This window comes from Petaurus breviceps, unplaced genomic scaffold (assembly GCF_028583685.1).
Source record: "Petaurus breviceps papuanus isolate PSGF00001 unplaced genomic scaffold, PetGlider_PUasm1.0 76, whole genome shotgun sequence".
Taxonomy (NCBI): domain Eukaryota; kingdom Metazoa; phylum Chordata; class Mammalia; order Diprotodontia; family Petauridae; genus Petaurus; species Petaurus breviceps.
This window is the reverse complement of record NW_027186473.1, coordinates 49,684,610-49,710,342: the sequence shown is the minus strand read 5'-3', so window position 1 is coordinate 49,710,342 and position 25,733 is coordinate 49,684,610. Positions and strand designations below refer to the sequence as shown.

General features: G+C 40.6%; 1 protein-coding gene and 1 long non-coding RNA gene across 5 annotated transcripts in view; one reads left to right on the top strand and one right to left on the bottom strand.

Moving 5' to 3' along the window:
- The window catches only part of SLC10A7 (solute carrier family 10 member 7), a 294,204-nt gene that overhangs the window by 237,717 nt on the left and 30,754 nt on the right, over positions 1 to 25,733 (top strand). For all 3 annotated transcript variants that reach the window (XM_069105475.1, XM_069105474.1, XM_069105473.1), the window contains 4 exons: positions 168 to 251; positions 10,159 to 10,324; positions 12,075 to 12,126; positions 22,171 to 22,244. In XM_069105475.1, coding sequence (XP_068961576.1) covers positions 168 to 251; positions 10,159 to 10,324; positions 12,075 to 12,126; positions 22,171 to 22,244 — 376 coding nt within the window. The remainder of the gene's footprint in view (positions 1 to 167; positions 252 to 10,158; positions 10,325 to 12,074; positions 12,127 to 22,170; positions 22,245 to 25,733) is intronic.
- Positions 167 to 12,061, bottom strand: LOC138175136 (uncharacterized). 2 transcript variants are annotated; one of them, XR_011171898.1, is made up of 3 exons: positions 11,424 to 12,061; positions 7,486 to 7,600; positions 167 to 277 (listed from the first exon to the last, which is right to left on the bottom strand). It is a non-coding gene; the product is annotated as an uncharacterized lncRNA (long non-coding RNA). The 2 variants fall into 2 exon arrangements; XR_011171897.1 differs by lacking the exon at positions 11,424 to 12,061 and having other exon boundaries at positions 7,486 to 9,692.

Sequence of the window (25,733 nt, the reverse complement as noted above, 5' to 3'; positions counted from 1 at the left end):
TCACTTTCTCTGTGTTTGTATGCAGCTATTATGTATGTGTCCCTTTGTGGGTGTGAATTTGATTCTTGCCGCATTATTTCACAAATAAAAATGTTTTTTGGTCTGATAAGCTCATTATAAACCGATTACTGAATTCTTTATTTCTCTCTCTCTTTTCTTTTTAACAGCTTGGATCATCTTCTTCAGTGCCTTTTACCTCCATATTTTCCCAGCTTTCTGTGACTGTCGTCGTTCCTCTCATTATTGGCCAGGTGAGTTTGACACTCCTGTGTGGCTTCTAGCAGGAGAAATGAATAAATGGGAAGGGAAAGGAATTAAGTATGCATATGCTTAGTTTCTAAGATGTGCCAGGCACTGTGGCTAGCAATTTTTACAAATACTATCACATTTGATCCTTGAAATGGAATTTCAAGAATGAGAAAAGTCTTCAGAACCCAGTAGTAGATACTTCTTGACTCTTAGGTCATCACATTATCTCTTTCTATCACTCTTGCAGTCATAAAAGGCAGTATGATATAGTGGAGAAGGGGCCTACACTGTGGTCAGGAAAGTCTACTTCTGACATGTACTAGTTCTGTTACCCTAGCTAAGTCACTTGAGGTACCCCCAGGCTACTCTCTAAGACTACTCTACAGCTACAGACAAGTCACCTGTTTATATCAATACAGAGAGTTCCCAAGATGGGGACTCCCCACACAGATTGCAGGATCATAGAAGCCATCAAATTCATCATACTCATTTTATGGATGGGAAAATTGAGGTTGATGGGAATTAAACATTTTTCCCAAAATCAGGAAGTTAAAATTCTGGAAAAAGAGGGGAAAAGTCACTCTCGTACACATGATGGTAGAGACATCCTATGATACATTATATGGACCAGTGCATGACTGATGAATGTTGAGCTTACTCTAGCCCCTATGTAGCTTGCTTGAAAACAAATGGGAAGCCACTAGCATACAATGCTGTTTAGGAAATAAGATCCATAAAATCGATTCCTAGGAAGACCTGGATATTGGACCCAAAGATCAGTCTTAATGATGTTGCATACATTGTTGGAACCAATTCTCTGTCATTTTAGTTTCACCCTTATGTACTTTGATTACTCATGGATCTTGATGAGGAATGCACCTGTGGGCCTGTGATTTCTTTGGTATGAGACAATTCTGAATGAGGAAACTCCCCCAATGGAGGATAGCACCTTCTCTGCATCTCGTGGCCTTAGTTGTCCAAAGCACTTCATGAATGTGTGATTTGTCCAGGTCACACAGCCAATGTGTGTTAAATAGAACATGGATGCTGGTCTTGCGTGAAGGATATGTGATTTCCTGCACATGGAGACTCCTTCCACCAAGGCAGATCCCAATCCATTTATCATTTAGTACATAAGTCTTAGAGAATTGCTCAATCTCAGACGGCTTCAGCGATTTCTGCAGGATCATTCATCTGTACTGTGTGAAAGGCAAAGCTTGAACCAATGTCTTCCCAGTTCCAGCGGCAGCCCTCAGTCTCCTTACCGTAACTCAATTGAAAATAGTATTTTTTGTAATTCTGTGATTTCCTCCTGATACGTTAGGAAGCTTAAGAGTTCCTTTTAATATAATAGAAAAAAAATCTTCCCTGCTTAGTTTCTTATAATGAGTGATCCTCAGTATATTAATTTGTTTTAACTTTTGTTTTTCCCCATAGAGAAATGTTAGATATTGAGTTCAGAGTAGAATCTTACTCAATACTTTCTTAGAATTTCATTCCACAGACTTCATTCCTAGGGAAACATCCATGAAAATGAATGTTTTTCTCTTCTAATGCAGGAGTTAAATTTGATTTATTACTCAAAGAAAAATATAACTTATTTGTCTCTATTTTAAACATGGAGAAAAGCCTGAAACTGAAACAAAAAAGAGAAGGTTCTATAAGAATACCTTGTAACCGTAGTGGAAATGATAGCAGAAGAATTATGGACCTAGCATAATCTGGGATCATAACTGCATAACTGGCACTTAATATAATAGGTACACATGACTATAGCTGCTTGATTAAAAATGAGATGATACAAGACTTCTCAGAAGAGGATTTTAACAGCATCCTTTGTCATAGCCTCAGATCAAATACAGAGTACGTTAACATTGTCCTCTGGAGGTATAACAAATGCACATGACAGTTCACAGCTCTGTACTTTGTGTGTCACAGACAATATCAGTTTAGCACCATGTTTATTTGCTTGGTACTAGAAATCAATGATAGATAGTAACTCATACTTGGTATACATTTTTCTTAGGGAATGTTTCACATACCAGTGGTATAAATAAGCACACACTTCAAAATGTGTGGAACAGTAAAGATTGGGTCAGAGGGTCTAAATTTTTATGAAGTTTTATCAACATAAGACTCTTGAATTGGTAGGAATGTTGATTATTTCCAACAGGAGGCTATTGGGAGACTTTTTTCCTATACATATAACAAGTGGTAAAGTTTTTTTATAGAGATTGTTTAATGCTTTCTTTAATTTATGTCACTATCACTTCTCAATAACTCTCCTTACCTAAAGCCTCCTGTGTAAAACAGAAGTAAAGCTAAACAAATGCATGGCCCATGTCTGATGCTGTAGGCTTCACTTAGTCCCAAGGTCATTATCAGTCATCTGGAGTTGAGATCATTGCCTCCAAGGTCATTGCATCCATCTGATATCTTTTAGTGTGGTTTTAATTTATGTTAGCATGGCCATAAGTATAGGATTATCTTGGTTCTCCTTACTTCAATTCACACAGTTCTTCTAAGTTTCTCTGAATTCCTTATATGTGTCATTTCTTGTGGTGTAAAAATATTCATTATATTCCTATACCCCTATTTATTCAGCCATTCCCCAATCAATGGGCATCTGCTTTGTTTCTTGTATTGTTTTGTTTGTGGATATTTTTGTTATTGTTATATTCTATCATTTTTTCCTTCTCTCTCGTTAGATTGTAAGTTCCTTGAAGGCAGGGTCTGTCTTTTGCCTCTTTTTGTATCCCCAGTGTTTAACCCAACTGGCAAATAGCAGGCACTTAATAAATGTTTATTGATTGATTGTCTTTTAGAAATTTGGCCAGTCATCTTTATCTGAGCCATTTTCTTTCTTTCCTCTTCAAGTCCCTAAGGTCCCTGTGAATTTTAGCTCAGACCCCCCTCCTTTTACAGGAAGCTCATGATCCATCCAACCAAAAAAAATTTCTTCACATTTATTCATCTGGGAACATATTCTAACATTCCTCACACTCCAAGAGAATATATACCACTTGCAGGCAGGCATTGTTTCATTTTGGGGGGTTTATGCCCTCTGACTAACCCTGCACATAGCAAGTTCTTAATAAAAATGTTTGTTTACTGAAATTGAATTTCCAGAGATGACAGAAAACAAAAACAATGAACGCTGCTGTAGTATTTCCTTCCCTCTTCCAACAGGCCTTTTTTTTCTCCATATCTAAATGCTTGTGACAAATTTTTATTTTATACTTTTTATTTAAGAGTGATTTATGATTAAATGTTAATGAAATAGAATTTTCACCACCCTTCATCATATTCAACGAGCTCAGGCATTTTTCAAAGCAACAGACTTTGAAACCCACTGTTTTCTATGAATAAATAATAAAAAAGTATATCTGTGTATTATTAGTCATTCATTCTCTGGTCTCTCCATTAGTGATTCGTTTTCCAGTTTAATGTTGGCACTGCTGCTTTCCAAGTAGACCTCCCTTAACTAAAGTTAAATTAGGAGGTATTAAGCTTGCCCCCTCCTGCAGCCCCTAGAATTATATCGGTTGTGTAAATGGGAAACTATCCCATTACCTTATATTGTTTCTGGTTAGAGGGAAATATTGGTTACATTATTCAGTAGAATGCATTGAAAAACTGGGTGGTCTAGTGGAAAAGAAACTAAGATAGCAGGTGGGAGATACGGATTCTAATTCCTGTCCTTCCCCTGAATTCTTAAGGCAGTCTACCTGTGCTGTCTGTACTTCGGTTTTCCTGTCTACAATAGGGAACTAATAATATCTTTCCTCCTAGGGGACTCCTAAGAGGAAAGAAAGAAAATAGCCCAAATAAATATCACCAGGGAAACTTCCAAAGAACGAAGAGAAATTTTAAAATGTAGTAAAAACAAAATCATCCCCAAACAACCCCCGTTAAACAAAATCACAGATTTTTATCCATCAGTCAGGAAGCATTGCTTAGGAGGTCTCTATTTGTGAGGCACTCTTTGCTCTGGCTAGGAATACAAAGAAAAAGAAAAAACAGACTTTGACCGTCCTATAAGAAAGAATAGGATAGTAAAAATGTCTAAGTGTTCAGCAGATGCTAGATTTCATTAGGTTCTCTGCCATTGACCCAGATAATAGGTCCTAGAGAGGTTTTTAGCTGGATGTTGCTTAAGTCACAAAAATAGTGAACAGCTTAGAAACCATATGTATATTTGATAGAATACTGCAGTAGTGTCTTCAGACTCAAATAGATAGGGTAGGCCACATATTGACTTAGAATATCACATATCAACATTGTCTATGCTTTATTGTATTTTTATTTATTTGGTTAAATATCTCCCAATTACCTTTTAATCTGGTTTTGGTCTCTCCTACGTATTGCAGTGTCTGTGTTAGATATTTCTAGGATACAGAGGGAAAATTATAAAGATCTGGGGCAGCTAGGTGGTGCAGTGAATAGAGCATCGGCCCTGGAGTCAGGAGGACCTGAGTTCAAATCTAGCCTCAGACACTTGACACTTACTAGCTGTGTGACCTTGGGCAAGTCACTTAACCCCAAATGCCCTGACTTCCCTCCTCCAAAAAGCAAAAAAAAAAAAATTATAAAGATCTTAGTTTACCAAGATCTTGGGGGAAATTACATTTTCTCCTTAAAAGGAAAAGATTAGCAGCAAAATTCCCACTCCCATTCAGAAAGTATTTGTAAATTTTAAAGATAAGAAAGAAGAAAAGGCAGAGATACTAAAAATTGACAAATTCAAGAATTGGTTACAATTCTTCATAAGGATTCTGGAATTAGAGGTAATATAGCATAATGAATAGACTTATGGGCTTAGAGTCAGAAAGACCTCTTCCACCAGTAGCCATGCTGTCCTGGACAAGTCACAACTTCTGTGCCCTTCAGGTAGTTTCTTAGGACTCATCTACCAAATTGGGATCTGCAAATTATCTGGTGGAGGGAGTTTGCTAAGATGATAAAATCTCAACTCCTTTTCCTCTTCCCAAAATTAGTTTAGTATGATATCAGAATTCTTCACTGAGATGTGTTATTTAACCCAATTAATGACCTGAAAGATAAAATATTTGGGGCAGAGCCCAGCTCCATGGAAATGCAAGGTAATAAACCTAAGCTTCCCTCTCTGTAGGACCCGCATCCTTCCCAGTCCTTAATATAAAATAGAAAACTTGAAGTATTAAACCAAAGCAATAAGAATCCCTACCACCACCCCATCCACAGCCCTCTTCACTGAGAAAAGAATAAAAGATAATGAAGATAATGTAATGCTTTAATGTTTATTAGTTCATTGAGGGTAAATGAAAGAGCATAAAGCCTGATAAAAGATATGGTTGACCTCTACACCAGAAAGTTGTTTTCCCTTCCTAGTGTGATGTTTTTTTCTTTTCCCCCAGAGAAAATACTAGGACTTCTATATCTAATGCCTCTAAGCAAAATCTTTGCCTCCTTAAGATTTGATAAAAAAAAAATCTTAAAGGACAAGGCAGTTAACCATGTGGGTAAAATTGGCGTGGTTTCTGTTCCAATGGGGAATTGAATTGAAAGTGTCAGACTCCTTGGTCCTAGAAGTACAGGGATGTCGTGGGGTCATAGATGTAGAACCAGACCTTAGAGGTCATCTATTCCAGCCCCCTGATTTTACAAATGAGGAAATGTCGATCCACTTCAGTGACTGCCTCAAGGACACACTAAAGGTGGTAAGTTTCAGAGGGAGACATGTGTATACTCCCTTGCACCCAGTTTCAACAGGGCAGAATTTTTTGTTGCAATTTTTTTAAAAAAAACAGGTAATTTGGGTACTTTGAAAATAGCCAACGCTTCTGGGAGACAAATGCTTGTTTTAAAAAGTAAGATTGAATTTAGTTGCACACCCTAGCCAGATAGAAAATGATAGGTTCAGCACCTAGCAGAGTACCTGGTGCTTAGTAGGTCTTTAATGAATGTTTGTTGATTGATTAGTCAGTGCAGAAAAAATGGCTGAGATGAGACTCCTAAATAAAGGGAGAGGTTCCAAACAATGAATTCTTCCTCTGTTATGATTATTTCACTTGACGTAGCCCTAATCTGAAATATTCCTTTGCAATAGTTCATTTTTCCATATTTTTACTCAAATAGCAGGGAGAGTATAGAATCTAGGTTACCTTTTTATTTTTATTTATTTTTTGCTTTTTGGAGGGGGGAAGGTAGGGCAATTGGGGTTAAGTGACTTGCCCAAGGTCACACAGATAGTTTTTGTGTTAAGTGGCTGAGGCTACATTTGAACTCAGGTCCTCCTGACTGCAGGGCAGGTGCCCTATTCACTGCGCCACCTAGCCGCCCACTAGGTTACTTTTTAAGGCAAAGCACTCAGTAGTTTCAGGGGACAAAAGGGCCCCTTTACTCTTTTCTATCTCCTATAATGACATATTGTAAGAAGTCTCCTTTCTCATCAAGCCGTTGATAGTTTGTTATAAGAACATAGGTATTGGGTGTGTAAAGCTATTTTTTTTTTTTTTGCTTTTTTGGAGGGCAATTGGGGTTAAGTGACTTGCCCAAGGTCACATGGCTAGTTTTTATGTTAAGTGTCTGAGGTCGGATTTGAACTCAGGTCCTCCTGACTCCAGGGCCGGTGCTATTCACTGCGCCACCTAGCCACCAGCTTTACAAAAATGTAAAGCTATTTTTAATGTTTCTAAATACAATGGATGATTATCAAGCAGCTTATTGATAAGTTGTCTAGTGTCAACCTAGTAAGGATAAAATGCTAAGTTTTCTCTTGTTCCTCTCTGCTTGCATCTCTTTGGAGGCAGGGGTAGAAGAGTGTGAAGGAAAAGGATTTTATATTTTCATTTTCTCTAGTACTGGGGTCATATAGACTGTAGAATGTTATAATCAGGGGATTTCTATTACTCAGATGTTTTACTTCAGCATAACCTGCTATAATAATGTCAAATGGATAGCATTTGATGACACCCTGTATAAAGTGCTAAGCAGACCATAGGTCCCGAGGTTAAACTCCATCACTACTTACTGGACACATGACCTTATACAAGTCACATTTCTCTGGACATCAATTTGTTCATCTGTAACAAAACAGGAGGTTGAATTAGATAACCGCTAATATTCCTGCAGGCTCCAAATCAATGGAATAACCTGATTCCCTTCCTAGAGAAGTTGATTTTGAATTTCTATTGGACTGCCTGCTTGATAGTGCCCCATGCCAGTTTGTAAAGTGTATCAAAGTATAAAAATTACCTTTGTAAATTCCCCTGCTGTCAGAAGACTTCCAGAGAGCCCTGACTTTGACCCAGAGGCACAGCTCTTGCTTTGCCAACATTCTGCTGTCCAGGATCAATATTTACACGACCACCTGCCAAAAAAGAAAAACAAAACCCTAGCCATTTGGAAGTCCACTTTTTGGTAAAACTATGTATATTCTCTACAAGGCTTCACAATGAAACTTGAGGAGGCAAAAAGTACAATTATTTTATGCCTTTTGTCTTTAACAGTAGAGGTTAAAAGCTAGATTTAAAGTCTTAGAAAATTCTTCATATAATGAATACCATAAGTAAAATGTGAAGATTTGATTTTTTGAGTATTTTGATATTATTTCTCTTTTTTAAAAAAAGCAAAAGATATTTTTAAAAGTCACCTTTAATTTTATTTTGGATTTTCAAGTTGATATCTTATATATACTTTCCATATGAACCCTCCATTGTTACATTGTTACAGTGGCAACAAATGACCAGTTAAGCAAAAAACATTTGACAAAACAGTTTACTCCTGTGGTCCCCCATTATTCCACCAAAAGTGAATTAGGTTTGAATAGCTGTTTTATGGGGCAAAGATTAGTTATTGCAGTTATCTGAATTTGACTGTCCTTTACTGTTCTTCAATTATTATAGTAGATGTCTGTATTGTTCATCTAGTTCTGCTCGCTTTGATACAACATTTTATGCAAGTCTCCCAAATTTCTCTGAATTTTTTTTTTCAGTTTTTAAGAACTCAGTAACATTCTTTTACATTCATATGCCACAGGCTGCTCAACCTTTCTCTAATTGATAGATACTCATTTTGTTTCCCATTTGGTAACACCATGGAATGTACTACTCTGGATATATGAGAACTTTCCTTCTGCCATTGACCAGTTGGGGTATATTCCCCAGTAGAGGTTTGGGTCATTGTTTCTCATCTGATTACAGATTATTTTATAGGATGGTTGGACTAATTCATACTTCTACCAATAGTCTCTAAGTTTAGCTGTCTTCCTACAGACTCTCCAACATTGACTGTTCTGTTTTTTATTATCTTTGCCAGTTTGACAGGCACCCTAAATTTCAAAACATATGCTATTTCCCAGCTCTCTTGAGCCATTGTTTATCTGGTTAACTGAGGATATACTCCCATGACTCGCCTAATAATAATAATAGTAATAGTAATAATAACATCAGCACTTTAAAGTTTGCAAAGCACTTTATGTATTATCTCATTTGATCATTAAAACTACCTTAAGTGGTAGGTTCTATAATTGTATACATTTTACACAAGAGGAAACCGAGTCTGGAAGTGATTAAGTGACTTTGCCCAGGGTCACATAACTAGCAAGTATCTGAGCCAAGATTCTAACTCAGTTCTTCTCAGTTCTCCAAACCCAAACACTATTGATTGTGCCAGCTGACTGCTGTGCTAGCTGGTCAGACTCCTTCAAAGGCTCCACTTACTGACTGACCCTAAGGAAAGGCACTGGTTAGTTCTTGAAGAAGCTTGAAGATGATCCAATATCCGTTGGGTAGAGAGGATTACACTATGAGTCACAGTTTTCTGTAAAGTGTATTTAAGTCTGTGAATTTAAGTCTTCTTTTTCAAGGCATGTTAATGATGCCACGTTTAGGAGATAGGAGAACCTCATGGCAGAAGTCAGTGCGGTTTCCCTGACCTCATTATTGCTAATGGATCATGGTAGTACAGCCTGCTGTGGCATTTCAGATTCTGGTCACACAGGATAATTGAGTGACAAGTCTCTACTGTAGTAGTGAGGATATAGCTTTAAAAGAGTCCAGCCCTCCCCCGTCCCCCATTAAATGAAAGTTTTAAATAGAAGTTAACAGATGGTTCTCAAAGCCAGATTCATTTCTACTACTCAGATCCTCTGTGTCACAGCAAGTTCTGAAAATGAAGGTGACTTTTATCATTAAACTTTCATTTTACAAGACTCTTGCTAAACAACTTCAGATTCTACTTCTCCTCTTATGGTGAAGTCATGGCAGGTTCGCTCATTTTCAAGTGTTAATTCTGGTATTCTAAGAGCATGCAAATGGCATTTGTCTTTGGATTTACAAAAACTCTAGATATTCAGAGTTTGAATTATTTAAACTCCCACAACACATGCACTTTTTGCTTTTCAAGCATGAGTTATAATTTAATTAAAAACTTCTGGTGCATCGCTGGCTTTTTAAAATATTAATATGTTTCATGGATCACTTTAGATTATCTGCCATCATGAAATTCCTAAAGATGTCAGATTTTTAAGATTCCCAAAGATGCACTTGGAATGGTCTGTTGAGGCAAGGGGGACAGTGATAATTGCATCCATCCATTAGGATCAGCAGAGGAGATAAACTTTGGGGAGGCTTAATGGGCATGTCTCAGTGACAGCTAGCAAAGAGCATTTGGCATGATTAAGGATGGATTTGAAAGCAGTTGAAAATATACTCTCATTATGGACGCCCAGTGGAAGTTGCAGTACAAATGTTAAATTCCCCAGAAGAAGAGTTGTGTGGCAAGGAAGCTTTGAAATCTATTGTGGCCATCATCAAAATTATTCTCTTCCCTTTATGTCTTTCTGCTGTCAAGCTCACTTTGCAATGCCCAGCTTGGCTCCAGAAATCCTCTGAAAAAGAGGCAGACCTGTTGCTTTCTCTGTTTTAGATTGTCCGAAGGTACATCAAGGATTGGCTCGAGAGGAAGAAGCCTCCATTTGGGACGATCAGCAGCTGTGTTCTACTCACAATCATTTACACAACCTTCTGCGACACTTTCTCCAATACCAATATTGACCTGGATGGCCTCAGCCTTCTCATAATTTTGTTCATAAGTAGGTTTGGTAACTCCCTCCCCCATTACCACCTCCATGTAGCTCAGTCTTTAGAGTGATAGCAGATAGCAGTCTTTCCAATCTGAGTTCATTGGGGATGTTAAATAGATTAGCCAGGACTCCTCCAGTCCACCTCACGTTCACAACTTCAGAGTGAACATCTGCGTTCTATTAAAAGCATGCCATTTGTCATTCATGGGGCCCTTCATCTTTTAAATGGCATTGACAGGTTAAGCGAAGACAGTTTTCTAACCCAAGTGGCCATCGTGTAGAGACAGCAAGTGGCCAAGGCCAGGTCTAGGCGAATGATAGCATTTGTAAAATTCGGCAGGAAGCTGACCTCTGGGTCATAGAAATAGGGAGAGTCAACCAAATGTGATAGAGTATTGGACCACAAGGCAGAAGACCTAAGTACAGGTTCTAGCTCCCCTGTAGTTAACTTAAGACTAGGGCAAGATGGCTTCTCCCAACCTCAGCCTCTTTGCTTGTAAAATGGGAATTGGAGTCCAAAATATTTTACTGGGTTGTTCTGAGGGATGTTTATTCTGGAGAAGACTAATGAGAAACATGGTGGCTGTCTTCAAGTGTTGGAAAGCTGTCATGAGGAAAGGGAATTGGACTTGTTCAGTTTATTCCCAGGTGGCAAAAGTAGAGTCAGTAGATCATGAAGAGTGATCTATGACTATGACTATTAGCACTGCCTAACTTCCACCCAATCTTCTCCTTCTGGCCATGGAGGAGACCCTTGAAGGCTGTGTCCGTAGAATGAAAGCTTGGGCAGAACCTACAGAAGCACTGAGGCATTAGGTATGAACCCAGCACTGCCACCTTGGGCCGCATGAAGAGAGATGTAGCTTGTAGATAGCAAAGATTGATGGTCATATTCTGTGAGGCCTTCTCAGGCTGCAGCTGGCATGCTGGGTCCCACTTTGGCGACCTTTGACAAGCATAGTGATAAGCTGACGAGTGTCCAGAGAAGGGCAGGCAGAATGATGATTGCCTTAAGATCATGACATGTGAGAACTAGCTGCAGGAATTGGGGATATTTATCCTAGAAAAGAAAATACTTGGGAGGGGACAAACAGGTGAAGTAACTTACCTAGGGGTCACACAGCTAGTAAACATCTGAGGTCGGACTTGAACTTGGGTCTTCCTGACTTCAGGTCCAGTATTCTGTTCACTGTGCCACCTCACTGCTTTGAGCGCTAGAGGATTCCCCTTCCTTGGAGGTCTGGAAGTAGAGGCTGGACAGCCACTTGTCAACAGTTAACAAGTGATGACTAGTCCAGTTTGGGCTTGACTACATGGCAGCTGAAGCTCCTTCCAAATTTCAAGTTCTCTGTTTCTCTGAATGTGCATCTGCTTTTCTGTGGACCAGCCCAGCTAATGGCCAAGAGATTTACCAGAAGCAGGTTGGCCACTGGCAGATGAATTTTTTTAAAGCCATACATGACAGCACAAAACAGACAATTGAATAATCATAGATTTAAATCTGGAAGCCGTCTTTGAGGTTGTCTAATTCAACCATCTCATTTGCCAAATCAAGAACCTGGACTTCAGAAGAGTTAAATGGCTTACCCATGACCACACACAAAGTAAGCCTTGGCTTTCTGAATCCAAAGCCTGGACTCTCCCCACTGCCCCACAGCTGCCTCTCAAGCTCCTAAGCCAAAGGCATGTATAAGCTATTAGCACTAATACATCTTCAATCTTTATAATGCTAATTTCATATTTTTCTTTTCTCTTTCAGTATTTTCTGTTCAGCTCAGCTTTATGTTTTTAACATTCTTCTTTTCCACAAGGTACGTGAGTTGGTTTCTGGTGTTTGTCATTTTTTTCAGGAGGGTGGGGCTCAGAACCTCTGGAAAGGGTCCCCATACCATTTCTAGAGGGGCAGAGACCTACCTCACTTTTCCTCTCTCCCCATCCTCAGCCCCACTCTTCCCATGCATGTGGGCAGACCCTACTCAGCTGCGTTTTCTTTCTTCCTTGGTAATGTGAGGAATAGGAGTCATGGAATCATCAGTAGTAGTCGTGGACCCAAAGGATGTGAGATGTAAACACTGAGGATATTTTCAAATGCAAGTGTGCCCAGTTATATAAAAAGCAAATGAGTAAAAAGAATAAGGATTTATAAAACAGATAAATTAATGCATGGTTTTGTGATTTACAGAAGGATTCTTTACTTTGCAAATTAATCAGTTAATAAGCATTTAGTAAGTACCTACTGTGTGCCAAGCACTGGGCTAGGTGCTGAGGAACAAAAGCAAAATGTGAGCTCCGCCTCTTCAGGGACACTTCTTAGATCCCCTGATTTCCTACAGGACACAACTCGGACCACACCTTCTTCAGAAGCCTCTTTCTCCCAGCCTCCAGCTTCTAGAGAAGGGTACCTGCCATCAACTCTGTTTATATCTTTCATGTGCCTGTTTATAAATATTCTAGCATCCATAGGGCACTGCCTTGAATTATAGTTCTCTGTGCTTTCACGGCCTTGTTAAGAGAAAACATGAATTCCAGAAAATGAGTCTGGCAAAAAGGACAAAGCAAAAATGCCTTGTAAGACCCACTACATCCTCCTAACTTGGATGTGAAGAATAAGGCAGAGCCCTGACCCGTGGGACATTGAAAATGGCCAGCATGTCCCTGCGGAATCTTCCCGTCTTCAGGCTGAGCATCTCCCTTCAGAGTGTAAGCTCCTTGAGTGCAGAGACTGTTTTTACCTTTCTGTGTATCCCGAGACCTTAGAACAGTGTCTGGCGATAATAAATGTTTGTTGATCGATTGACTAAAACAATACCTGAAGCAGCTTACTTTCTAACAGGAGTAACAACATCTAAAGTATATTTAGACTAGACATAAAATAAATACAAGGTAGTTTGGGGAAAGAAGAGCACTAATGTGAACAGCATAGTGTTATTAAATAGTGAGCTACATCTGTGGAATAATACAAGGGCCATGCATATTCATCCAACAAACATTGATTGATCGCCTGGAATGCCCAAGGCTTGTACCAGATTCCACAACGAAAGATGCTTGCTTTTGCTAGCACTCCTTCCCTATGCCTCTCTGTTGGCCACATCACACACTCTGCATTGTATTACCCCTATCTGAGTATGTGGCCTATCACTCAATATACCGCAAGCCCTTCGAGGGCAGGTGCCCGGTCATTTTTCATCTTTGTAACCCCCAATCTAGCACATAGAAAGGCCTCAATAAGCATTTACTGAAAGGAATTGTTATGGAAGACCTAGAAGGGTTAATGATAAGCTGTGGTCCCTTTTTGCCAGAGGATAATGAATGAATAAGAAAGCAAGTATAAGCATTTGTGATGTACCTGGCTCACTGCTTAGCTCAGGGGATCCCAAGACCCTGCCCTCAAGAGGCTTAAGTTCTACAAAGGGAAGACAGCACATAAAGGAAAGCTTTATAACTCGGAGGCCTAGACTCAGGCACAAATTCCCCTCTCAGAACCCAGTGTGCTTCCAGGGGCAGAGTCCAAATGTCTGGTGGGAGGGAAATGAGAGGAGGTTGTAGACAGTGGCTGGAGACCAAGGGACAGAGTTTGAAAATGGCCAGCAAGTATTCCAATTAGGAGGATATAGTGGGTCTTACAAAGCATTTTGCTTTGTCCTTGTTGCCCCACTCGTTTTCTGGAATTCACGTTTTCTCTTGACAAGGTGTGAAAGCACAAGACCTGTGATTCAAGGCAGTACTGTATGAATGACAGATTGTCCATGCCAGTGGAACTTAGGCAAAGGAACGCGGGCTTCCAAGTCGGGAGAACCAGAAGAACCATATGAAAAGAGGGTTTCAGCTGAAGGGTTGGTGGTATTTCAGAAAGCAGAGATGGGGTAGGAAGAGAAGCCAGTATAAAAACTATCTTAAGTTTGTATAATGCTGATGGAGTTTACAAAGCCCTCTCCCATACATCATCCAGTTTGGGCCTCATAACACCCCTGTGAGATAGCTACTAGAAGTATTATCACATCCCTGTTTGAGATCAAGGCCCATAACAGTTGTGTTGCATTTCTAAGATTCAAACTTGGGTTCTCTGCTCTTAGCTCTGGGACTAAGAAGAGCCAGTCCCTTATCCATATGGCAGCCCTACCTGAAGAAGGCTGGCATATCCCTGATAAGTGTTTTCATCTCCAGACTGAGCATCCCCAAGCTCTGCCAGCCTTTCCCCAAGCCCTTCCTTCATCACCTTGGTTGGCCTCTTCTGGGTATGCTCTAGCTTATTAATGCTCCTCCTAAAAGGTGGCTCACCCTATCCAAATACCAGATGTGGTCTGACCAGGGCAGAGTAGAAGGGGAAAGTCACCTCCCTCTCCCTGGACTCCATGCTTACCTTAACAAAGCCTCAGTTCTCATGGGATATTTTGACTGCCATGGCAGACTGTTGACTCATTTTGAACTTGTAACCCATTAAGACTCCCAAAACTTAGAGAAATACTTGTATGAAAAAGATAAAAGGAAGTTTTCTGAGCAAACACTAGATTGGAACCAGATTGTAGGGGCCTTGAATGCCAAATTAAGCACCTGTCCAACTCTCAGTTAACTCAAGAACATCTTCCTTGCTCACTTACCAGAAGACATGAAATAATTTTAGGTCATGACCCACATTGGAACATTTGCTCTTTGAGCACTTATTCAGGAAATGAAGTAATAGTAACAACAACATAGCTGAATCACTGAGATTTGGATCAGCCCATTCTTTCCAAAGGAATACATCAGAGTTTATAATTTCATAAGATCAGGAAATTCCTGGTGTGTGAATCCCCTCCACCTATGTAGATCACAACCTGCCCATGACTTGATAGATAAATTCCTCTCCCAGGCTCATAAAGGTAGAAGTAAAGGATATGAACCCAGATCTTTCTGGCTCTAAGCCCAGCACCCCATCTTCCTGAGTTCAGATCTGGCCTCAGACACTTACTAACCGTGTGACCTGGAGCAAGTCACTTGACTCTGATTGCCTCCAAAAAACAACCCCCCCCCAAAAAAAGAAAAAAAACCAGTTAACTAATTGAAGGGCTATATGACCTCTGGGTTCTCTTCTTGCCCTAGAGATGATGGAACTAAGTCACAGCGTTTTGTTTTGTATTTTTGTTGTTGTTGTTTTTGCTTTTTGGAGGGGGGAAGGTAGGGCAATTGGGGTTAAGTGACTTGCGCAAAGTCACACAGCTAGTTTTTTTGTGTTAAGTGTCTGAGGTCAGATTTGAACTCAGGTCCTCCTGACTCCAGGGCCAGTGCTCCACTCACTGTACCACCTATCCACCCCTACAGTGTTTTATGGTCACATTGTTAATTTGTGGCAGAGTAAAAAGCAGAACCCAAGTCATCTGGCTCACATTGGATTTTTTGCTAGAGAGACTTGATGTCTCCACATGGCCCCTGAACTCTCTGCCAGCCTTGAGAGTCTATAATTGTGAGTCTGTGGATATAAAAATGAGTGGAAAACAAAAGAAGTGTGAAGGAAAATAAAGGAGAACATTCTACTTGAGAATAAAAACACAACATATCTCTTTGAGCACATAGCAGAGAAAGACAAAACAGATCATGGAAAGAAAGTCTTAATTCAGAAATTCAGAATATGAAAGGAAAAGGGCACAGGAGAGAAAAGAGAGAAGGGAGAAAAGGAAAATATGTCTAATGAATGGAAAATCCAAGTGTTCCAAAGGACAGTGGTTCTAAAGAAATGATAAAAAGGCAACATCACATCAGGTTAGAGAAAAAGAGCCATTTAACAAATTAGCTTCAGGGGGATAATGTGGATGGAACTGACAGAAGAAATGTGAACACCTAGAAACAGTGATTATTTTGCCATTAATAGTACAGCGGTGTGTTTAAAAATGTTATGGTACTTGATTTTTATTGTTGACATTTACTAAACTATTTGTTATGGAAGACCTATGGTACTTGGTTTGTCTTATTGTTGGCTTGTTCAGACAGTCAACAGGCATTTATTAAACACTTATGTGCTGTGCCATTGTCTTCGCTAAGTACTGGGGATACAGAGAAAGGCAGAAACCAGTCTCTACCCTCAATTGACTCCCATTCTAATGGAGGAGACAATATGCAAAAAAAAAACATGGCACCTACAAAATAGACACCATGTAAATGAGAGGTAATCTAAGGGGAAGGTCCTAGCAGCAGGGGAGACTGAGCAAGGGTCTCGTACAAAAGGTAGGATTTGAACTGAGTCTCGAAGGAAGCTGGGAGGAAAAAAATGAAGGGGGAGGATATTCCAGCCATGGAAATGATCATTCCCTACCAAGGTCTTAGTCATAAGACTATAGAATTTAGGGGTGGAAGGGACCTCAGAGGTCAACTAGTTCAACCCTCCTATTTATTACAAAGGAGAAAACTAAGACTTAGGGAGGAGAAATTACTTGTGGGTGATTGGGGGTGCTGAGTAGCAGATCCCCCAGGGGTGGGGAACCTGTAGCCTCTAGGCAACATGTGGCCTCGAAGATATAGATTCCCCACCCCTGTGAGCCAGTTAAATGAACTTCTCTGGTGGAGATTATTTACTTGCTGTTTGCTTACTGTAAGAGGCCAAGAACACAGAAAGAGTTCAGAGAAGAACCAGAAAGGTAGTTAAAAATAAGATTGTTGACAAAAAAAAATTAATTTGAAAGAGAGAATACTGAAGTATCATTTGAATACAGTTATTATATATCAGAAGGGCTCTCACAAGGATCATAGGATCCCAGAGGTCATGCTAAGGGACCAACAGGATTCAATCCTGTTCTTTTATAGATGAGGAAATTGAGACCCAGAGGGGTAAAGTGATTTGCCCAAGGTCACACAGCTAATAAATGGCCAAGCTGGAATAATAGCAAGATGTCTCTACTCCACCAAGGACATCTCAAGAGAAAATGGGATTCAGATATAATGTAGCATGATGAATTTAGTTTATATACAAGGAAGACTTCCCCAATATTATATGTTGTCTAGTGTGGAAATTAGCTATAGACTGAAATCGTAGAATGCCTTTCTCCAGAGGTCTTTAAAATTTGGATCGATTCTCTCCTCTGGGCCTGGTATAGATGAAAGTATGTCTGAATGAGGTCATGATTATGACTAGTAGCAAGCACACCGTCTTGATTTTACTGAATTCTTTGTCCTTTCCATAGGACTTTTATATGTAGGGGCTCATTGAAAAGCAAGGCACAGATCTCCCCTAGAGAATGATAGAGAACCCCGTAGGATGAATGATCACTCTTCTAAATGGTTTGACTTTTTACTATCTAAGCTTTTATCTACTGAAATAAGGGAAACTGTATTATGGTATCTTCCCCTTCCTTATATAACACTGTCTTATTCATACTTAAGATTTGGTCTTTCAGAGTTTATTTTATTTTGGGGGTCTAGATCTGGGATTTTATCTGTATAAGGAACTCCCAGTGGGGAAACTATTCACTGATGTAGATCAGCACTTTCTACAAGTTGGAGTCTTAGTTGACTGGGGCCCTGAGAGGTTAAGTGATTTGCCCATTGTCACACAGCCAGAGTTATCCACATTCCTCTAAGCTACCTCTCTTCAACATCAGCAGCTTTGTCATCATCATTTTCATTTAATGTATAGTCATTAAAGTATTTTTTTAATATAATGTTTCCCTGAAGGTAGACTTTCCCGTTTCTGTCATGAGATCATATAGCTGCTCCCAGATAATAGCAGGAACCATTTTTAGAGACACATTACTCTCTCAGTTCTCTTTGGCCTTAAATGGCAAATAAGAACCTATTAACCCATCACTGCTGACCATCAGCTGAGTACCTGTGGAATCTTGGGTGAGAGCTGCTGGACTTGTGATCTCATTACAGTAGAATGTGAGCTCTTTCTCATTATGGAAAATGCCATCCACATCCAAAGAAAAAACTACGGAGTCTGAATGCAGAGCGAAGCAGACTTGTCTTTTGTTGTTGTTTTGTTTTGTTTTTCTTTCTCATGGTTTCTCCCATTTGTTATAATTCCTCTTTACAATGTGAAAATGTTTAATAGGAATGTATATGTAGAGCCTATATCAGATTGCATGCTGTCTTGGAGAGGGAAGAGAGGAGGGAGAGGGAAAAAATTTAAAACTTGTGGAAGTGAATGTTGAAAACGAAAAATAAATAAATTAATTTTTTTAAAAAAAGAAAGTAAGCTCCTTAAGGGCAGGGCCTACTTAATTTTTGTGTTTATACTCCTAGCTAGGCAAATTTTTTAAAAAATTGCTCCAGACATGATTTCAGCCTTCCTAGTGTGAAAGCCTCCTCAACAGTCTCAGATTTGCAACTCTCATCTGTAGCTTTTAGCCTTAGAAAGTTGGGCAAAGTAGAAACAGGACTTCCACGGGACTCTGCCTCCCCCAATTCATGTAAAAGGGTACTCTGAACAAACTTTGGAGCTACAGAACCCACAAAATGACACAAAGAAGCTAACCTCCTGCTGAGGACAGCCTAGCAGGCTGGCAGGAATCGGCCAGCACAGCACTCTGGCTGCTGAGCCCAGCTCTGCTAGAGCTGGAGGTTTTAGCCCCAGGGCAGGCCTGACCAACCACCAGCTGGAGGGACTCCAGATCACCAGCAGCTGTGACGGTTTCCAGAATTATAAGGACATAGATGCAAAGGACAAAGTGAGAGGTCAGTGCAGTGTGGACTTTGGAATCCACTAGTTGGGAGTGCGGTCGGCCTTTGCCCCAAGGGTGAGAAGCCACTGAGGTGCTGCGACAGTGCAACAGCCACTGCCACGTGGCAGCTTCAGCTCCTGGCCTGCAGAGTGTAGGGGGACCAAGCAACCAATCTGAGGGGTAATCACTCTTGCTTTAACCTGCTTGGATCTGGATTGCAGTCTAGGGTGGAGGTCCTGGGGTGTGCAACCAGCTTGCCAGAGTGTGGGCAGGCTTCAGGCTAAATACCTTTGGCAGCTGAGAAAACCCCAGCATTTGGGACAAAGCTCCCCTATCTTGTGGCAGAGTCCTACTGTGGCAAAAAGCCCAGGAGTCAAGTGATGGAGTGGCAACATGAGCAGGCAAAGGAAGCAAAATAAACAGAGCAAACCAACTTTACACTCCTATTTTGGGGACAAAAAGGATCAAAGAATGGAACAGGAGGAAGACAGTGAAGTAAGAACTCCAGCACCAAAAGCTTCCAAGAAAAATACAAGCTGGTTGAAAGAATCTACTGATCACCTCCTAGAAAAGATCCCAAAAAGAAAACTCCTAGGAATAATATAGCCAGGTTCCAAAATTCCCAGATCAAAGAGAGAATATTACAAGCAGCCAGGAAGAAACAATTTTAATATTGTGGAAACACAATCAGGATAACACAGGATCTGGCAGCTTCTACACTGAGGGATTGAAGGGCTTGGAATATGATATTCCAGAGGGCAAAGAAGCTGGGATTAAAATCAAGAATCACCTACCCAGCAAAACTGAGTATCATGTTTCAGGGGGAAATATGGTCATTTAGTGGAATAGAGGACTTTCAAGCATTATTGATGAAAAAACCAGAGTTGAATAGAAATTTTGACATTCAGATACAAAAAGCAAAAGAAGCATGAGAAGGAAAAAGAGGGAAAAGAAATCATAAGGAACTTATCAGAGTTGGATTATTTACATTCCTACATGGAAAAATGATCATTGTAACTGATGAAACTTTTCTCAGTACGAAAATAGTTGAAGGGAATATAAAATATATATATATATATGTCTATATCGGAGGGTATATGGGTGTGTGAATACATATGTGAATGTGTGTATATATGTTTACATGTATACATAGGTAGAGGACACAGGACCAATTTAATAGGAAGGGATGATACTTAAAAGGTGAAATTAAGAGGTGAGAGAGGAATATAATGAAAGGAGATGGGGAGAGACAAAATGGGATAAACTATCTCATATAGAAGAGGCAAGGGAAAATGGTCACAATGGAGGGGAAGAGCAGGAAGGCAAAAGGGAAATGGGTCAACCTTATTCTCATTGAATTTGGCTCAGGGAGAGAATGACATACACACTAAATAGGATATCTCACCCTACAGGAGAGTAGGGGGTAAGTGGATGAAAGGGGAGATGATGAAAGGGAGGGCAGGCTGGGGGGAGGGAAGTTGGAAGCACCCACTTTTGAAAAGGGATGGGATCAAAGTAGAGAATAGAACAAGTGGGAAGTGGGATAGGAGGGAGGGAAATATAGTCAGTCTTTTACAATGTGTCTGCTATGGTGATGTTTTGCATAGCTACACATGTACAACCTATACTGAATTGCTTATCCTCCCAGTAAGGGTGGGTGACAAGGGAGGAAGGGAATGAATCCGGAATTCAGAGCTTTAAAATCAAATGTTTAAAAATATATGTATACTATTATTAATACTATTTTACATGTAATTGGGAAGTAAGATATACAGGCACTGGTGCATAGAGATCCACCATGCCCTACTGGAAAAGTCGAAGGGGGTATGGGAGAAGATATGGGAGAGAGCAGATTGGAGGAGGGGATACCCTGTGGGACTATTTTGGGGCGGTGGGTGGGGGAAAATGGGGAGAAAATTTGTAACTCAAAATCTGGCAGAATTGAATGATGTAAATCAGAAGTTAATAAAGCATTGGAAAAAAAAAAAAAAAGAAAGTTGGCTGGGGCACCAAGAATTTAAGTGGCTGATCACCTAGCCAGTATGAAGGTCACCCAGTCGAAAGTAGAACTTGAATTCAGATCTTTCTAAGGCCATCCCTCCATCCTCTTTACCACCCTGTATCTCACTTTACACATAGTAGGCATTTAATTAATGTTTGTTGGATTTCATTGGCATGGGAAGCCCCTCCAGTAGTGAAGACTACCATCCGTGGATGCCTTCCTGTCCCATGCAATCCTCATCTGTGTAGTTCCATCATTGCATTTGAGAAGATTTGCTGTGTTACACCAGAGGCCTTCTTCTTATGTCATTTAGCTCATATTGATGTCAGTGTAGCATTTGAGCCATCTAACTAATATGTAGTTATGTCCCCCATGTTTATCTTTGCAGAGGGAGAAGAGAACATAGAAAGATACAAGGACTAAACAGTTATATAGAGTCTACTAGGAATCAGACAGTGTGCCAGGGTGTTGTTGCATTGTTGTTTTAACCAGTATTATCAGCTCATATTCAATCTAGCTGAGATTCAGTCTGGCCTGCTTGTCAATACAAGTGTCACAAATGCTTAGGCTCCTTAAGAGTCTACCCAGTATGGGCACGGCTAGGTGGTGCAGTGAATAGAGCACCAGCCCTGGAGTCAGGAGGACCTGAGTTCAAATTTGACCTCAGACACTTTACACTTACTAGCCATGTGACCTTGGGCAAATCACTTAACCCCAATTGCCCTGCCTTCCTCCCTCCAAAAAGAAAAAAGAAAAAAAAGAAGGGTACCCAGGATTGTGAATCTTTAATAAAGCTTGTTTTACTTTGACTGAAAAAAAATATTATTTCATTTGATCCTCACAAACAACCCTGGGAGGTAGGTGCTGTTATTATCGCCATTTGACAGTTTAGCAAACAGAGGTTAAGTGACTTGTCCAGGGTTGCAAAGCCAGTGAGTGTTGGAGGCCATATTTGAACTTGGGTCTTCTTGACTCTGGGCCCAGTGCTCTATCCACTGCACCACCAACTGCCTTCATAGAGAGTATTCTCTCCTTTAAAAAAGGTCACACACTGCTTCACATTTCCACTTAGGATGCCTTCTGTCACTAAAATTGGAATAAATGACAATGACATAAAAGTGGGTATTCCCACTGGGATGTTTGGCCTGGAACGTGTTAGTTAAGTAAGCTTTGAATAAAAGTGTTAGTCATGTATGGTGTTTTTCCTTTCTTCCTGCCCCTAGGAATAATTTGGGTTTCACACCAGCAGACACGGTTGCTATCATCTTCTGCTCCACACACAAGTCCCTCACATTGGGTAAGTAAATCAGAGCCCTTAGGAACAGTACTTAATGTAAGCCTCGTCTACAAAACCTCAGTCATTTATAATTCATAGGGTCAGAGGAACACCATTTGGAAGGACCTCCAGATCATCTGCTGTCCTGTTTAAAGAACAATGTTATGTCCAGCTGGTTGGGAAACAGAAGTTGTAGAAGATGAGTGGAGTGAAAACAGGGTCAGTTTGGCCAGGTGTTCGGCCATAGATAGTCCTTATGGCCCAGTGAATGCAGATGACTTCTCATGGAGATTGTAAGCATCTTGGGAGCAGGACTGTCTTTTGCCTTGAATGGGGGGAGAGGACAGAGAGAGGGAGAGAGATTGTGTGTGTGTGAGTGCTTGGACAGATAGATCAAGCATTTATCAAGCACCTATATATGTATAGAGAGTTTTAGGGCTTAGATAAGAACTAACCCTCTTTATTTTACAAAATGAAGAAAGTGAAAACCAGAGCTAGGAAGTAGTTTGTTCACAGTGCAATTTACTGTAGGTGAGGATTAGAAATACCACAAAATGACTATGATGCCAAAAGGCATCAATAAAACTTTCTTAAAAAAAAAAACACATCTTAAGTGGCATGCTGCCATGGAATCATGACTGTTCTCTGAATGCCGAGTGACCCAGACTTCATATCTGATTTTGGTTTTCTGACTCCCACCCCCCTCCCAAAAGCTTCAGCCTCAGCTGCCTCCTGAAAAATAATTTTTGGAAACCAGATGAAAGGGGGGATGGTGTTTTATATTTTTTTTCTTTGTTGCTAGAAAGGATTGGGCTTACTGGGGTTTGAGTTTGTATTTGAAATCCTCACCATTGTTGGTTCAGAATCAGACCACTAGTACAGTGTCTAAGAAGCTTTGTAGTCAAATTCTCCAAGGTTTTTGGAATACAACCTGAGTCATTTTCCCTTAGGGTACTTGGATTTACTAGCTGTCAGTCCTGTAAGTACCATGATAGCTGCTGTCCACAGCAATCCTCCCTCCAGGCATTCACCTCCTCCACTCTAGTCACCATGGCAACCTGGATTCATCCCCTTTGGGCAGATAGAAGAACTAGAGCTTTGTCTCAAGAGTGTCCTTATTTCCACCTGGAAAAGGAAAAGGTTGGTCCTTGGCGGAACCTTACAGAAGCTTTGTGATTTATGGTGTCAGCTCACACTAGGTCCGATCCAGGCTCCCCATACCAGCAGAGGCAGAAATCATTGGTAAGGAGGATGCCATGCTAATCACAATGCCTGGAGACTAGTAATTATTCCTTTAGAGACTTTGTCTGCATGGAAATTACAGGATGGTACAATGAGTGCGGAGAACTCAAATTCCAGAAAACAGGCGGCCAACCTCAAATGAGATTAGTCATGTTTACCCTCCTTGTCTTTCCTCAAACACCAGGAATCAGAGCATTCAGTTTTTTATGGGGAAGAAATTGGCCCAGCCCAGTGGAAACTAGCACTGAGGACAGGATGGCTTCTGCACCTTAAAAGAAATGCCTAGCCCTGCTCTGCATTCCCCCTAGCACTTTGGCCCTTTCATGAAAGGGCTGCATTCAGTCTCCTTTCACCACCCTTTCCTTCACATCAAGCTTAGGAGACCCATACTGTTTTAAAATAGCAGCAAAAGAAAGACAACCTGGTTTAGAGGGGAAAACACTAAATGCAGAGTCAGGAGATCTGGATTCTAGTTAGGTCTTTGTCATTACTATAGCTTCATGTCCTAGGAAAGGAGGGAGGGAGGAAGGAAGGAAGGAAGAATAGAAAGGAAAGAAGGATAGAAAGGAAGGGACAATAGAAGGAAGGAGTGAAGGGAAGGAAGTTAGAAGAAAAGAAGAGAGGAAGGGTGGAAGGAACATTTATTAAGTACTATTTGCTAAATGCTAGAGATACAGATGAAAAAATAAGGCAGTCACTGATCTCAAGGAGCCCTTGTCCTAATGGAGGAAAGAACACATAGGAGGTTTCAGCTGCTAGTCATATGGAAAAGTCCCATGGTCCTTGGGGTACAGCCACAAAGCAGATAACAGTGCTTATTCTTTAATGTCATTTCTACCTATAATCATATTCATTTCTAATGTCATACCACTTGACAGTGCCAAGGACTTTGGCGACAAGAACTTTGTTTTCCGTGTCTTCAGGAGCTGTGGCTGCTGAGGAGGCAGGGGCTCTGGCATCTGCCAGATCCCATCACCCTGGTGATTGATTCCCAGGATGGTAGTTAGAGGGGCTGGGCTAGAATCAGGACTGGTGCTCCTGAGGGCACTTCTGCTTCCAGGCTTCTTAGACTTACCTGCCTGGTGGTTTTGGCCAGGAAAGTGAGTCCTTTCTTCACAGTGAATGCTTCTCTCTAGGATGGCTGGAAGCAGGGACCTTTGGAGCTCTGATATTCCCAAAGCTTTTGGGCTCAGAGTCTTTGGCTATTTCCATTAGGGTCTTACTAGATCATAGAAGGGAAGAAACTATTTCTTATCCAAACTTTGTATCTCTCCTAGTGCCCAGCATAGTGTTCTGCCTTTCATAGTCCAGAACTCCATAGAATCTGGAATATTCCCAATGTGGGCATTCTTTCTCTCCAGTGATCAGATCACCCACCCAAACCTACATGCCTGCCCTGTGCAGCTCCCATCTATGTCCTCCCATCAGTCCATAGAGAATCCACTCAAACTGCTGGGGGGTGGGGCACTTCTTTGAGTTCTCTCCACATTTCATAGGTACATATTTATTGTGGCTAATCCCTATGGCCCTCAGTTTTCTCATCTGTTCAAATGAAAGGGTCAGATTCCATTAGATGATCTCTGAAGTTTCTTCAAGTTCTCAGGTTTCATGGTTCTCACCAGACTTTGGTTTTGCCAGTGTGTGATCTCCTTCCACTCACCTGTTTATAATTTAGTACATAAATATTAGGGAGATTTCTGAGACTCAGAAGTTAAGTAATTAATTTAACATATAGAGAGCTAGTAGATGTCTGAGATAGCATTTGAACTCAGATCTTTCTGTCTGTATATCCAGCATTGTATGTACTGTTGCCTCTCTGACTTAATGTAATGGTAATGGGAATTTGAAGACCTTCCCTACCCTTAATAGGCCAGGTGTAATCATATGGTGCCCACAGTGGGAGGAACTTGCTGAAAGGGTAGAGCAGGAAGGAGCAGAGGAGGGCCCAGGCAGAGCTGAGAGCAGGCAGAATGAGAGAGGGGTATTTTGGCTTAAGGGAGCCTGTTTTGTTCTAAAGAACTGACTGAGGGAAGGCTTGGGAAGGTTGGTGATTGCTGCATTGGTTATGTATACCAACTCCTTAGTTTCTATGATGGATTTGGCTTTCTGGTGTTTGAATAAATGTTTTTGGTTCTGTCTTCTATGTGGAGAGTCTATTACATTTTGTGATTCAGAACTACAACAGCATATTCAAAGCTGCCATGGATGCTGATAGATAGATAGATAGATAGATAGATAGATAGATAGATAGATAGATAGATAGATAGA